Source organism: Sipha flava, unplaced genomic scaffold (assembly GCF_003268045.1).
Source record: "Sipha flava isolate LNK unplaced genomic scaffold, YSA_version1 49797_pilon_pilon, whole genome shotgun sequence".
NCBI classification, from domain to species: Eukaryota; Metazoa; Arthropoda; class Insecta; order Hemiptera; family Aphididae; genus Sipha; species Sipha flava.
Genome location: NW_020273346.1, coordinates 1 through 16,763, shown reverse-complemented (window position 1 = coordinate 16,763; position 16,763 = coordinate 1). Strand labels below are relative to the sequence as shown.

The 16,763-nt window shown below is 29.3% G+C and overlaps 4 protein-coding genes across 6 annotated transcripts; all 4 read left to right on the top strand.

Moving 5' to 3' along the window:
- The first annotated feature begins 6,475 nt into the window (after nt 1-6,475).
- LOC112690238 (armadillo repeat-containing protein 7-like) lies at nt 6,476-13,301 on the top strand. 2 transcript variants are annotated; one of them, XM_025564206.1, is made up of 4 exons: nt 6,476-6,676; nt 6,758-6,925; nt 7,551-7,688; nt 13,068-13,301. In XM_025564206.1, exons 1-4 carry the CDS (start codon nt 6,568-6,570, stop codon nt 13,211-13,213), a joined length of 561 nt encoding a protein of 186 aa, XP_025419991.1. In that variant the 5' UTR covers nt 6,476-6,567; the 3' UTR covers nt 13,214-13,301. The 2 variants fall into 2 exon arrangements, with proteins under 2 accessions (XP_025419991.1, XP_025419990.1); XM_025564205.1 differs by lacking the exons at nt 6,476-6,676; nt 6,758-6,925; nt 13,068-13,301 and adding an exon at nt 10,048-11,116 and having other exon boundaries at nt 7,604-7,688.
- On the top strand, nt 13,167-15,855 carry LOC112690239 (follicle cell protein 3C-1). 2 transcript variants are annotated; one of them, XM_025564207.1, is made up of 5 exons: nt 13,167-13,240; nt 14,736-14,873; nt 15,088-15,400; nt 15,469-15,540; nt 15,625-15,855. In XM_025564207.1, the coding sequence occupies exons 2-5, from the start codon at nt 14,752-14,754 to the stop codon at nt 15,733-15,735; spliced, it is 618 nt and encodes a 205-aa protein (XP_025419992.1). In that variant the 5' UTR covers nt 13,167-13,240; nt 14,736-14,751; the 3' UTR covers nt 15,736-15,855. The 2 variants fall into 2 exon arrangements, with proteins under 2 accessions (XP_025419992.1, XP_025419993.1); XM_025564208.1 differs by having other exon boundaries at nt 13,183-13,240; nt 14,744-14,873.
- Nucleotides 13,209-13,814, top strand: LOC112690240 (3-hydroxybutyryl-CoA dehydratase-like). The gene has a single exon (XM_025564210.1). The coding sequence runs from the start codon at nt 13,298-13,300 to the stop codon at nt 13,706-13,708; it is 411 nt and encodes a 136-aa protein (XP_025419995.1). The 5' UTR covers nt 13,209-13,297; the 3' UTR covers nt 13,709-13,814.
- Nucleotides 15,856-16,257: 402 nt separating the features above from the next.
- LOC112690241 (transmembrane protein 60) lies at nt 16,258-16,659 on the top strand. The gene has a single exon (XM_025564211.1). It carries the CDS (start codon nt 16,258-16,260, stop codon nt 16,657-16,659), a length of 402 nt encoding a protein of 133 aa, XP_025419996.1.
- Nucleotides 16,660-16,763: the final 104 nt, after the last annotated feature.

Here is a 16,763-nt window from a genome sequence, read left to right as displayed (position 1 = left end):
TATCTCCCATCCAACACGAGGCGTTTGGGAAAATAAAAAAAAAAAAAGAAAGAAAGAAAGAATAACTTTATATTATTTATAGGGTGAATGACCCGTGCATTGGAAACGGGGTTGGTTCGTATCAGGGCATTCACCCTTCGTCGTTGTTGGTTCGGTGCGGCCAGTAATTACAAGTGCCTCTACGTGTGTGTGTGAGTATATGTATACATGTGTGAACGCGCACGTCCGCGTGCGTGCATGCAGTGCGCCCGCGTGTAGTATACTGTATACTGTTATAGTGACTGAATGTATGTATGTATGTATGTATGTATGTATGTATACGAGTGTACCTGTTGAGCGAGCATCACTTCACCGTGAACTTCACGCACACGCACGCACACATACAACAACCTGCATATGGTCGTCACCGTAAAACCTACTTTCCCCTTAAAACCTATAATGTTAGTGTGCGTTAGTGTGTGGTGTGTTACAAGGTAAAAAAAAAAGAAAACACCACAAAATTGTGGAGAACACGAAAATTATACTAGTTTTACTTTAGTACGCCTATGCCGTTTTGAAACTAAACATTTCAGTTAATTATCAAAACAACCGATTGAAATGCAAATTATCTGTCATTTGGAAGGATAGTGCGAACAAACAAATGTTTAAGAAAGAATACGCAATGGCAGGAAATGTTTATGACTAATTTATGAAATTTAAAAGAAATATATGCGGTTTTAAAGGCAGTGTAACATATAATATATACACATTTGTAAGTACGCGCGCGCGTGTGTTTATGTGTGACAATGTGTAAATTGTATAGGAAAAACAAACGATGTATTAATACTATTTGAGTACTTCGAAATTATGTCAGTTCTATAATTTTGTCAAATTAAAATGGTGCGTTGTCGAGCGTTAAATTAAAATGTTTAGGACTAGTGATTTACATAGACAAAATATTCACCCCAATCGTCATTTCCTGCCAGGGTCAGTTTTTGTGAGTGAATCGAAAAAAAACTGATTTTCAGGGCACACAAATAAACAAGAAAACAACAGGTGTAAAATGACCCTAAACAATGAAACACGGGAGGATTTCATCGAGACGGAACAATATGACGGTTAAGGGGCAGTACACCCCATTATTATAATTTTTACCCAAATGAAAGGTCTTTAACCCCATGTAAAAACCACCCTTGTCCGGTACATCTAAACAGGTGCTACGAAACCTGTTCCCACGTTACATGGTTCCCATCATTCTCGCTGGGGTATTTTTTTTTTTAGGCACAATTACATGTATTCAAATTAGAGAGTTGGTGATTTAATTCGTTTGGATAAAAGCCAAAACTCTAATAATTACCAGTAGGAAGTTGATAAAAAAAATATTAACGGTTTTAAAATGCTTGTTCGGGAAAAAACGAGATGTACACAAATCTGATGAGTGTGTAGATTATTGATAAAAAAATTTATTAAATTAATATACAAATCAATTAATAATCTAAAACTTGATTGTTCAAAATAAATTGTATTACGTTTTTCTGGTTATATTTACTAATAATAACCTACTATTATATAAATATATAACAAAATAGCTAAGAATATTATACATTACAATTTATTTATTCAGCTGGGTAGTTTTATCTTTAATAATGATTATACATTTTTATATGCATTTATAAATGTAATTGTATATGAATATTATAATATATTAATTATTTATAACTTTAGTTTTCAATTTATAATCATACATATACCTAAGTAATTTTATTCTTTTGTATAACCAAGATAAATGAAAAAAACAAAAATATTAATAAGATATGTTAATCATTTTTGGTAAAGTATTTAAAATGAAAATAAATAATATTTAATTCTGATACAAATTAATTCAATTTTTTTATTTAGACAATCAATAGAAATTCTTTATATAGTAAAGAAATAAAAATTATAAGATAAAAAAAAAAAAATCAAAATATAAGTACTTAATATAGACTAAAGCCGTATTATCTATATAACTGTAATCATTCTAGTCGTTTTTTTGCGTTATAGCTACATAAGTATAAACATTGTTGTAATTTCAAACCAGAACCGATGATTTATATTTTATATGAACGATAATTTAACACTTAAAATACACATTTATGCTTATAGTTTAAATAATCATAAAAAAATATTATATTTTAATAATTATTAGAAAATTAAGTTGCTTGCAGTAACATATATATATATCATTTTTACACTAAAAATAAAAATAAGACTATAAAAAAAAATTAATACAATACCAAATAATATGTTAGTAAATAATGTATTCTAGATAAAGATTATTATCGAAATTGTAATTCAATTTAGTTATTAAAATGATATAAGTACATAATGACTATGGACATATAATTTAAGATTGAACATTTTATATAAAAATATACCATTTATAAAATCGAAAATTGTAATAAAAATTTAACTATCTATAGTTCAAACGAATACTATAACAATAAATATAAGTAATAAAATATTTATAGGACCAGCTGAATCATAAATGTACAGAACTGTTAATTGTAAATAAAACAAGAGTTAAATGGGAGATTTTTAGTAATTTAAAATTGTCAATCCTAGTACTATCAGTAATTCGGCATTGTTTTTTTATTCAACCAGTTATAGTGTTTTAATAGTTCAATGTAATTGAATCTTTTGATAATATTGTAGGGATTATAATCAAAAATTTACTATTACAAGTTATTTTAAACCAATAAAGATACTTAATTAATTATAATACAATCAAAGCGAAATGCAAATAAATCAATTTTATCTTACAACAGATTTATATTTTCAAAATTCTGACAACGCTACGAGGTAAACCATTTTAGTCGAATTATACTTCCATACATATCTATTTAAGTAAGGATGAAAACAATAATAAATTAATAGACAAGACCTAAGATGTAATACTCTACTAATTATTAGACTACGAAATCGATTGGAAAATAATTGCAAAAGCCTCAAAAACCATAGAAAAAAGAGTGTACCGATAGCACATGGTTGGACGAAAATTAACAAATTATACCGCAATCAGAGCGCGTCGGGTGATGTACGAATGGTTGCGTTTCAATGCACGCGATTGCTGTCATGTCGCGAACTTTCAGCGATGGTGTTGTACTTTATTATTATTATTTATTTTTTTTTTTACAAAGCAGCATCCCGAGAAAAACGGCGATTGTTAGGGGAAACTATCGGATAGCAACAATTTGTTAATATTATTGTTCTTGTAGGTTTAGCCCCGGTAGCAGCTTAATATGGCCACGTTGCGCCGATACGACACGAACAATGCGCGAGGAGCGATGCTTCACGCGCGCTTACGACGTAACGTTTTCAAACGCCGAACACATTATAACGCGTCAAGGTCCAATAGTAGTAAATATATAGGCTATAAGCCCAGTCGCCGCAATCGATATGGCAACGCGGCAAACGCGAGGCCTCTCCCCTAGCGTGCGTAGAGAGTCGCGCGCGCGTATGCACACGCACCGTACTCGCACACACATACGCGTTCGTAACATTCAACAACAATAATAGTTGTGCACTTTGACCAGTCGCCCTATCAGGGAACGAGCGCATAGTGTGTATATTTAATAAGCCTACTGCTTCACACGCGTTTGGCGCTGCGACGATATCACCATCACCATCACCACCACCACCACCACCGCTGCGCTGCTGCTGCTGCTACAACTAATATTACTGCTGGCAGGCAAGAACCACTGCCACCAACAACATGACCAAAAAACGTTGGAGAGTCGACGTAAACTATATTATTTTTTTTATACAGGGCGAGCATGTAGATGCGGTTTTACAACGTATCCTGGTCGATTATACAGTTATATTATTGTATAGGTAGCCGTACAGTGTCATCACTGTCATCGTCGGGTTCTACTCGCGCCGCGGTTTATGTTATTACCGTTCTTTCCCTTCACTACAATTAAAAATAGGACACCGCATTTTCCCAACGAGTTTAACCACCCGCTCGTGTGGTGACCTACAAAACGGGACGTGCGGTCGCAGTTTTTAGACTTCTCGTAAATTTTCTGAATCAGATATCACTGAGAAAACGTCGAAACGCGCCAAGCCTACTACTAGTACGTTATTTATAATATTCGTAACTCAACATTTGAAAATTAGCTGTTTCCGCGTGGTCGCGATAAAGCGCGTTTAATCTTCTCAAAACATGTGTGCCCAGTCTGTACTGCGCAGTCGTCGTCTCCGCGTGAATGAGCAAATAACAAATTTTACGAAAAATATAAAATAGTCAAAACAAACAATGTGGTGTTGAACATGTTTCATTTTATATTTCAGTATAAAATGTATAAGGCGAACTCTCGCCTATCATAATTAATTTAACCGTGAATTGTTTTCGTTTCACTGTAGTTTTTTTTTCTCAAGATGGTTGTGTTTGAAATAAATGATATTATGATCCTTTCAAAGTCCATTTGATAAATAATTACATGAACCCGCTATGGGTCGAGAGGGTACTAATATGGAATTAATCTGGTCTGTGAATGTTCATAATTTTCTAAGTGTTGTCAACTATAAAATAGTTTCTAAGATATAATATTAATTATGAATATGTGCAACATGTTGAAGGGCTGAAGAGTAATTAACGACATCGACGATTACACATTCCAACGCACTTGTTCACGGAGACATTCAGGGTTGCAACAACAACGTCATAAAACAATGGATTTATAATAGTATTAATTAATCCAAATGCACACACACAAGTACCTATTTAAACACATACACTTACGCGGTCGTTAGCACTATATTTAGGGCGATTATTATATAACATCGAGGGCACAACGACTGGGGAAAAATTAAATTCTAACGACTGATCGTTAATTCGGTGTCTACAGTGATAATGATTTATAGGAAGAATGACGAACAGGTCGACATGCAAAACGAAAGAAAACTGGAAAGCGCGGATAATCATCGTTTGTTGGTGTGTGTGTGTGTGTGTGTGTGTGTGTGAAAAAGAGATATCTATCGATGGAGATAAAAAAGAACGGTAGGTTGTGATGCAAGACGATAAATTTTGAAAATATATTTATGTCTTTAGCATTTTGGCAATCGTTAGGAGTTTTATAAATACATTTTTATGTATTTAAGTACCCGCGACAGCAGCGGGCGCGCTTGGGTATCAAAGTTCCGACGACACGTGTGCATATGCGCGGCGACAGTGTCCGGTCAACGTCCAGCACGAAACGGTGCGACCGGTCCTTTTACCTAACCACCTACCCGCTGACCAAGTTTGTGTCAAGGGCAACGATCGTGAACGCGCGCGCATCGAGCACAACGGTCCAGAACAGGATTCGGCGGCAGGTCCAGAAGTGTCCTGGCGGTCGGTCGTCGCCTCGTCGGTCACACACGCGCTGGTCGTAGCAACAAACGTGCATGTGCGCGCTCGCTCGTGTCGACCGTCTTATCGTTAGCGGCATGGGGGTTAATCACCCGGCGGAAGCATAACGTACATAGAGTTCTACCGCTAAAAATAACCGTTGCAATAGAAAACCCCGTTCGACCATTCCCCAACCCTTGACACGCGTGCGTGCACTACGCTTTGCACGACGTTGTCGTTATCACGTCAAAAATGCTTGCCGGAAAAATGTATATTTATAAGCCGTACGTACACACGGTCAAAGTACCATTTTAATTAATATTAATAATTAAAATGGGTAGCATTGTATATCGGTTAAGTCGTTACATCGACGTACGTAAAATCGGACTTGCGTTGTCCAGTTTGTAGGTTTTGGTTGGAAAACAGCGATTTGGGATACACCACCACCTGAGAATGGGTGATGAAGTCGCGTGAAATTTGGATACTAAAACCATATCCATCGATTTAAAAGGTGTGTTTTTCTACGGATAATCATCAACCTACCAACACTTACCAGTACATCTTGGCAGAACAGATTACTAGAAGTCGGTGGTGTTGCGCGGTTCACATTACCGAATGAGTACATAATACAACTTAAAAAAAAAATCAAACAACATTTAACTTACCAACGGTGTGCTTGTGACTCGAACTTCGATGCAGGTTCCATTTTCGGCGCGATCATATGGTCATTAAGTTGATATTGGTCAGGGAAATGTGTCGTTATTATATCAAATTTAGCGAACAGAAAAAATGATTTAGGCGTCAACGGCAGTTAATGTACTGTAAATAAAACTATAACGCACGACAGATAAAAATAAGAAGAGCAAGAGAAAAAGGTGAAACAAAAACAACAAAAAAGAAAAAAAGTAAGTAAGTGAGACTCGATCTCTGACAAGATATTCGTGCGGCGAGTGCGCACGTCTGTTGGCGTAGCGAAAATGAACTTTCGACGGGCAGCGCGGGTGGGTGTTTCGTTGGTTGTACATCGGCGACGTTCAACGGTGCACGATAGAAACGCCATCTATCCACATCTTACAACTGTGAGATAAGAAATTTACGCTGGTTTTCGTCACCGATAATACTTATCATCAATTAGCTATCAGCAGCACCGTTCAGTGAGTTAAGTTGTGCGATTGCCATCGGGCATACTTGCACTATTTTCGTGATATTTTTCATTTATGTTTCACAAGCCGCAGGACTTGTTAAAGCACACTCCGGTCGATGGAATTAACCGACCAGAGTTTCTGAAACAGCTTGTTCAAGAGTTCCGGAAGACCACTAGTACAGGTAAGATGATGGGTCACCTTTAATTAGCTTTAGTGTATCTGTTTGAACTGTCAATTGATACTTTGCTTTAATCTTTTTAAGAATCCAAATATCAAGTGTTGGCTAACCTTGCCAATTTTTCTTATGATCCTATCAATTATCCATACATACGCTCTCAGAAGGTGATAGATTTATTTATAGAACAGCTACTTTCAGACGACAACAAATTGATAGCATTCGCCGCAGCTGGACTCTGTAATCTAGCAAATGGTAACATATAATATTCATGTATGGCATTTTTTGATTATTAGGTGTATACATTGTGTTTTTCCAATGTAATATTGAGTATAAATTGATCAAATATGTTTTGATGGGTGAAATCTAATTTAAATTCAGATGTATAGCTAAATGTTGTAAATATTCTTTAGTTATATCCATAATTGAGAATATTTAACTATTACAAGAATAGATGATATACTTATATAGATTTTTTATTATTATTCATTTATCTTAATCTTGACAGGAATTACAACTTTAAATGAAGGTCCTTTTGTTCAAAATCTTGAATTTTCAGCACCTAAGAATATTATTTATTAAACTTAATTTTATGTTTCAATTACTCTATTATATTGTGTCTTTCATATGTATATTACTATAGCCATTAATTATAGAATAGATAATATTATATAATCAATGCTATAGCCTTAATTTTACATACTAAACTAATTATAATATTTTTTTCTTTTAAAATAACATACATTTCAGATAAGTTATAAATTATTTTTATCTTATAAACAAAATATTATGAGAATTAATTTTTTATCAGTTTTGCCCACTGATAATAGTTTTATAATATTTATATTGAAGTTTTAATTTGTGTTTCATAATCTTTCAGATCCAGAAAATAAAAATTATATCATTGGAAATGGTGGTATTCAAAATATTGAAAACAATTTGAGTGTTGGCGATGACAACATAATACTTTCCTGTATTACAACTTTAATGTACTTGTATGCACCAGAAATAAAAACCGGTATTATAAAATTTACATTTTTAATCTAAGTATAGTATATAATATCTAATATCAATCATGTTGTATGTGGTCTATCATATTTAATTTTACTATAAAATTATCAATGGGTTTTATTTTAACTATATTATTTAAAAATTATGATTTATCCTCATTTATTGCAACTAAATTATTTTATGAAGTCTAAGTTTGCTTTGATTGTTTATGTTTTAATTGTTGTATGTACCTAATTGTTCTACAATGTACAATTGTACAAAATATACAATTTTTGTACTAATGTACAAAAAGTATATAATGTCTATACTTTTTGAATATATATTTTAGTAGTAAATTTAAATCATTAATTGTTTTAATTAAAGTTTAAGTTATTTTTTTTTATAAATGTAATCTAGTATTAGTTGTTAATTTATTATTATAGTGTGATATTTATATTCTTATAACAAAATGTTGGAATTTTAATAAGATACAACATATATTACTTATATTTAATCAGTTTAAAGATATAAAGCTATAAATTATTAATTATTATCCACTTATAATTTTAACCATTGGTAATTAAATAATTTTTTTGAAGAATACTTGCATTCTCTAAATACTTTAATTATAATAAATTTGTATTTTAAGAAATTTATACTAAAATGTTGAATATTATAAACATGTAGTGCATTAATTCCTATACAATACAATATACAATTAGCTATACAATTTAATTGTTATTGAAATTTTTTTGAACTTATTAATTATTTATCAAAGTACAGTAAAATCTCAATAATCCGACACATATAAGACCAAGCTACTGCCGGATTAACAAAAATGGCGGATTAACGAGGGTTCATATATAAAAAACGCATTTTTACTTATTGAATTTTACATTTTTACTGACATAAAAAAATGAATTTTTATTATTATATGTTAATAAATGTTGCGACATTTTAATGTAATTCGTAATACACTATACCTAACCGGTATACATAATGAACACGTACAACACTCCAACGTTAACTGAATAAAAATAAAATATCTTATAGGTTTATTTGTATTTAATCTGTTATTACTTAGTTTTATCTAACATTATATCATTAATATGATAGTAATTTTATATAAAAATACATATTGGTGTGTATAGGTTAAAATAATCGGATTACTGGACGTATCGGATAATTGAACGGTCAGATTACCGAGATTGTACTGTATTTTATATAATGGAAATTATTTATCTGCTAACCATTTATCTATTAATACATCTAACCGTTACCATCAATTTCCTTAAATTATTCTTAGCTCTCTTTAATATTTTAGTTATTATAACTTTATATACTTTATTATTTGAGATATTTAATTTAAATTTAAATTAATAATATTTATTTTGCATGAATAGTTATTGTTTCATTTTTATTTATTGATTATTTTCACAATTTCCCAATATATTTTAAAATTTGTATTTCTAAATAATGAATTTATTATAATTAATACAATTACTAAACTCATTCTTTTTAAAAATTATGATCTATCATTTATTTATTATTGAATAAAAAATATAAATATTTTAATATTTGAAAAGTAATTTTAAATATTATATTCTAATTTATTTTGTTTTACATATACTACTAATTTATGATAACTCGTATAACGTTTTATGTTTTATTAAACTTTAGATTTAAGGTAGATAACTCAAATTAGTTATTGCTTACTTTTGCTCCAATTTATTGAAACATTATATTGAATGTACATAATATTTTATTATTTATATAATGCATACATAATTTATGTATATAATTAAAATTAATTTAAAAAATATGTGTAGTAAATCTCATTTTAATTATCAATTTAAAATATGAGTATAATTTTTCATATTTTAGTGTCTTATTTATACTTTGGATAAATATATTGTATTTGTTGTATGTCGTAACGTATGTTAGAGTTTAATATGATTATATTTGTTTACAATGCCCAGTTCAAAGTGTGTTATCATTTATATAATTTTGAATTATTAATTACAGTTTATGTAGTATGCGGTGTTTATCTTTTAATATTTTTTAACTTTGTTTTTAATAAATAAATTGAAAAGCAAATAATTAATAAATTTATATATTATTTTATTATTTATTTTTAAATTATAACTTTGAGATATAATCTTGTTTTTAAAATTTATCAGCATTATTTTTACTATAATGTAAAAATTTGATTTTTATAATTAAGTTGATAATTATTCTTAGTATTTAATTTTTTAATACTATCATTTTTTTTAAATAAATAAAAATGTGTTTAATACATTCATACACACTTTAGACCGCATATTACATGATAGTTAATATTAGAAGTATTATACTATTAATTAGTTGGTATCGTATGTTTTTCAAAGGTTTTGAACAATGAGAATGCCAGTGAAGTTTACGCGGTTTTTTTCTACAACTCTATACAAACCAAAGTTAGAGCTTCTTGGTCATCGAAGTCTAATAAAAATTCAAGGAGATGGTGCATATGATTATTGTCAGGGTTTGATGACTAATGATATATTCAGACTACAAACAGAAAAATCATTATTTACATTACTATTAAATTCAAAAGGCCGCGTTTTATATGATTGCTTGATTTATAAAATGGATGATCATTTGTTATTGGAATGTGACAAAGATGATGCCAGTGACTTGGTGAAATATTTTAAAATATATCTACTTAGAAGAAAACTCGATATTAATATATTAGATGATATTTGTGTCTGGGCATTATTTAGCTCTAAGCCTATAACCATGGAATTTAATTCTGTCAGTGTTTTTAATGATCCTCGAATACCTATTCTGGGTCAAAGAATTATATCTGATAAAACTTCAGGCATTAGAAATGAAATATTTTTAGATGAACGTGACAACAAGTTGACTTATCAACAATGGAGATATATAAATGGTGTTTCAGAAGGCAGTGAATTATTGAAGGGTCAATCTTTTCCATTAGAAATGAATTGTGATTATTTAAATGGCATAAGTTTCAATAAAGGTTGTTATATTGGACAAGAATTGACAGCTAGGACTTATCATACTGGAGTAACAAGGAAAAGAATAATGCCTCTAATTTTTGATGAAACACCAATTGGTTTAGATTTAAATACTGATATTTACTGTGAATCTGAATTAAATACCAAGAGACCACCAGGAAAACTGAGAGGATTATGTGGGAAGGTTGGTATTGCACTTTTAAGAATTGATGAATGTCTGAAAGCGCAACAATTAGTTGTTGGTGGATTTAAAGCTAAGACATTTGTTCCGGATTGGTGGAAAACGTAAAAGGAATTTGTAATAATGAAAAGATGTAGATGTATTTGTAGAATATTTAATATAAATTTATGATTTAATTTCTTAAATATACAACTGTGATAATTATAACTATTTGTTTCATATAAATGAGTTTCATGTACTTGAGATATTTAACGAATGCATCAAACAATTTTTCATAATAAATTATATTTCTGTAATAAATAGTTAAAAATAAATTTTCAAATTATCTTTTGAAATATATAGTTAAATAATTAAAATGTATTGGTTAGTAATAGTTTACTTATTAGTGATTGTATTTAACTTATATTTGTTTTTGTATATTTTAGTTAAATGTAGTAATGTTTCCATGAAAATGTTTATATAATTTTATTACATTTTGCATCTAGTATTTAATCATTAGATGTTTGTATTAAATTATTTAGAAAATATTACTGAGAAATTTATTTAAAATAAAAAGTTGCTTTAAATGAAGGATATTACAAAATAATATTTATTTATTGATGAAGTATATAAGCGCCTTTAAGTATTAATTAAACTTTTAAGTTTAAATTCAAAATGTACTCCAGCTAACTAATTATGGTGTAAGAGTTATAAAATGTGTCAATGTGAGTTTAGTGAATATTGAAACATTGGCCTAGACTTGCATTTATTTTATGTTAAAATTGTCATAGATTTATATGAACTGTAAAGTTACTACATTATTTACATTAGGTTAGTACAGCGATCCTCAAACTGTGCTCTGTGGAACCCTAGGGCTCCGCGGAAGAAGTCTAGGGGCACTGTGGGCATATATTAATTATCTAAATTTATATATTATTAAATGTCTTAGTTATTGAGGAAAACACTGGTAACTTGAATTGCACAACGAGTTATACGTTTTAATGACACCAATTTTATTTACAACTAAGACTTCTGATAAAATTTGGTAATTATGACTTCATAATTTGGCTGGTATTTTCACAAAATTAAATGAATTAAATTTATCTATACAACTTAAAATGACCAAAGTTTTCATGGCAAATGACAAAATCCGAGCTTTAAAAAAAAAAATGAAATTTTGAACTGTGTGTTTTTCTCAATATGAAATATTAATAATTATTGTTGTCTTAAATAAAAAATTCCTGATTTTCGGGACTCCGTAAATTTTTTTGGAAACATATGTCCGCTCCGCGGACAAAAAAGTTTGAGAACTACTGGGTTAGTACATCAATAACTTAAAACCATTATCGGAAATATTTAACTTTAAAAATATTTGGCCATTTTTCTTTTAAATTCTATCTTAGTAATAATTTACTTGAAATATTTACATACATATTTTTATATTTATTTTTACAAAATAAACTATTTAACTAATTTTTACAGTAGCTAATGGTTAGGTTAGTGTAATAAGTGTATTGTATACTTAAAAACTATGTGGTGATTATTTAAACTATAATATATTATCAACTATTCTAAGAATGGGGCTTATACATTAACAAATAATTAAAAATACAACTTAAAATTTATGGTGAACACATTTTATTTATTTAGTAAATGTTTATGAAATTATTTACTGTAAAAACTAAAATTTAACACACACATATATATTGATTCAATTGGTATGTTTTTGATGGAGTGTTTTGAGTTTACATAACTATGGATTGCAGACCACATTATAAGCAACTTACAATTGGCCTATAGGTCGTAACTTCCCCATTTTTTATCTAATCTATTATTTATTTTCATATTTTAGAAAACAAACACTTATTGAAATATTATGAATAATAATAAGTGTTTATTCACTAAAAAATCTACAGTATTTTACTTTTGTTATTGATTTAAAATTCAGACGGAGATTAATTGACTATATGATTAATAGTAGGCTATTTAATTATTAAATTTAAGTTGCTAAGTATCAAATGGAATGATGTTTTTATTGAAAGCATTATTGAATGATTATATGTTGTGAGGGCAGACTGATTAAAGAAATTGAAAATATTAATAACTTATGGTTTAATTATGTATTGTTAAATCAATCTAATTAAGCGGGAAATGAGAAATCTTAAAATTATGTTGTGTTTAGACAATTTTTAAAATACTTACTTTATGTTATTTCATACATTTTTTTCAGATATCGTAAACCCGTCTATTGTTGGTAGTATATTATCACATGCTCAGAGCGAAAATCCTAGGCTTAGGAATGTGGCGAAAATATTTTTGACAGACTTTTGTAACGAACAAGATATTCATTCTGCGATTACTTCTAACACAACGTAACTACGATCGGACTACCTGAATAACCAAGTATATACTATATTTAAGATACCATATTATATTTAGAACTTTTAAACGTTATCGATAATGTTTCCTATGATAAAGTTAAGTAGGCGATTCTCCATTAAAGTACTTGCAGTAGGAGATCGCATAATGATATTAAAACACATAAACAAGACTGATATTGATGATTTTGCTCGTTTAAGTGGTGACACGAATTATATACATTTTGGAGATCGCCCATTGGTACACGGTGTTTATTTAGCTGGCTTGGTGTCTGGGGTGATTGGTACTAAATTGCCTGGTATGGGTAGTGTTCTCGTGTCCAAAAACATAAGGTTTCCAAATGCTTGTTATGCTGGAGATCAAGTTAAAATTGAAGTTGAGATACAAAGTATCAGAAAACTTATTAAATGCGGATTTTGGTGTATTGTTGGAGATAAAGTAGTGATGGAAGGAACAGCAAATGTCATAAATAAAAATATTATTACAATTTAAGATTTGTATTGAAATAGGAAATTAATTTAAAAGAAAAATATTATATAATACTTTATTGGTACCCTCTACAAATTATTTGAGTTAGTTTAATTATTATTATTTGTATTACTTTTTAACTATTACCTGTACAAGCATAAATATATTACTATAAAACAGTTTGATTACATTATAATAATTGTATCATTATATTATAATATGTCATATTTCAAAATATAATGTTTTTATTTTATATATTTCTTAATTCGATGTGAAAAGTAAACAGTACCTATATTTTTAAAAACTTATATTAATTTATTTTGAGTATTTAAATACTTTCATATTTTAATTATATTTCCGCATTTTTTAGATAAACATAAAAATAATAAGTTGATTTAATGGGAAATATTTTATTTTATCTAATTGATACAATGGTGTTTTATTTGCTATTTTTTTTACTAGTTTGATTATAATACTTTTAATCTTGTTCATAATATAAAATAATAGCGAATTATTATAGTTTTAAGGTTGAAATAAAATACAAAAACTATTTTTTATAAATCTTCCAAAGTAATAGTCTTAATTGGTCTTACAACTTTTAATACATTTTGATTTTTATCCAATTTATTCTACTTATTTTATCAGATTATAATGGATTTTAAGTTTTTGTTCTGAATATTATGATGATCATACAGATTATAATATACATAATATATTTGTATAAATATATAATATAATGTTTATTTAGAACCAAATAAAAATAACACACTTCGTGTTAGTTTTATTGTTGTGGAATTTGAAACAATGTAGTATCACCGTAAACTAAACCTTAAAATTGTTTTGTCATAACAGAGTTTTTAGATCATTACTCGTAAATTCATGTTGTGTTTACAAAAATGAGCACAATGAACGAGTTTCCTGAATAATATTGTTTCTCGTTTCATAAACTATAAACATCTCTTGCCGCTTTTCCGTTTGTTTAAATGTAAATATTGTGTTTACAAAACACTCGTTTGAGGAAGTCTTGTGACTAATAAGTTTATAAATACTGTTACACGGATGAAAACATGGGCATTCTTGTAAATCACGTTTTAAGTTCAACAAGTAGTGTTTCGATGTTCTATATGGTTGGTCAAAAAGCCTTTGCTATGTTTTTCTCAATCATCACATTCGGATCGATTTCCCTGTGGTAAGTTGTTTCATAGCTTTATTTTCTTATTTGGTCGTTTAAAAGCATGCATTAAAAAAAAAAAAGTAAATGTAAACTGTATATCATAGAACTATATCCATATAAATATAATATGATATTCATTTTATATTTTTATCACTACCTATTTACTATTCTTTATCTATTATTATTGTAAGTTTATTCTTGTTAAATTTTATTTTTCTTTAACCGTTAGTGTTTCTGACTACTTCGATGGTGGTGTACTAAAAGCTGCGGCTGTGGCTTTGAACCCTGTTCAAAAACTTAATGATATGATAAACCACGTACCAGGAGTACAAACTTTACCTGGGTCGCCTGGGTCAGGTCATACGCAATCGATGTCCAATCAAAAAACGCCTTGTACTTGTGGTGTGTTCCTGAGTAGCCAGATCACTAAAGGCAGTAGTAAACAGCCAACAGGATATGCCGCACTGGTAAACGAGCAAGATGAACCTGCCGCTTGCAACGCTCTAGGAGTTAAGGCATGCACTAACAAATGTTTAGAGATCGTGAGTACCACTGAACTAATAAAGTACTTTTTCAGTAAATATTTTTGATTTACATCGTTTTCCTTCAGATTGCTAAACATTTGCCGAACAGTCCGGCAATAATCTGTGGCTCAGTAGATCGTGACGTTTACAAAGAACGAGTGAGTTAATTATACCAATCGATAAATCGATGTTTCCCGCCGTTATATTATGTGATCCTAATATTGATATTGATCGTTTTTCAGGCTCATCTTTTCGTCAAAAATTGCAATGACTTTTGGATCAACACGCTTTTGTCTACCGGCAAAGAATACTGCTGCAAAGACGATCACTATTATAAATGCCCCATGTTATAGGCATATTAACTTTCGAATAATTTATTTGTATATACTTAGTTTTGTATGTAAGATATAATATGTATTCAGATTTAAATCAATGCATTTTGTACGTTTTGTATTAAAAATATTTTTTTAATACTTGTTATTTCTTTACTTTATCCTTAAGTGTGAGATATAGTATCTCCTAATTATATAATTATAAGTATGCATCACAATAACTGCATATATAGTTTTACCAAAAAAAAAAAAAAATAAATAAATAAATAAATAATAATAAAATAAAAATACGAAAATATGTATTGAAGTAATTGCCCATTAAAATATTGAAAATTACATTGCATTTTTAGAATCTATAAGTAATGAACGAGATGTATATCGAAAACCAATTACAGTATATTGTTGTATAATACAATACTTAATTTAAAAACGTTTTTGATCAAAATAAAATCATTCTACAGATACTTGTTTTAAATTTTCAAGCAGTTGCAGGCTTTTGAAATTATGTAAATTTAATATAAACCGTTTATTTTATTTTATAGAATGGCTTTAACTCAACGTGCACTGACCACGTGGGCTTCAATGGTGATATTCTTGGTGCTGCTCACTATACAACTGCAGACCAAACAGAAACAGAGTTGGTATTTGATATTCATGCCGATTTGGTTGGACGATGCACTTACTGCGCTGTTCATAATATGCTCTTGTGTGCATAGCAATTCGTGCCAAGCGATGACCGAAATGCCCGTGTTCTGCGGTAGTCGTAGGTGCATAATATTCGTCATATGTTTGATGAAAATCATTGCCCAACTGACTCTTTGCTATAAGTTGGAAAATCAAAACCCTCAATTACCAATTTACTACATATTCTTGCCCATCTGGACGCTCATTGTTTACTTGATAATCATCGTAATACCGCCTCTTGTTAGACATTACAAAGACTAAGCGAATTATACTTAACGGTTCATAACTGTTGTTTTTTATTTTAAACTGATTTTTTATTTATTATTATTATTATTATTATTATTATTATTATTATTATTATTATT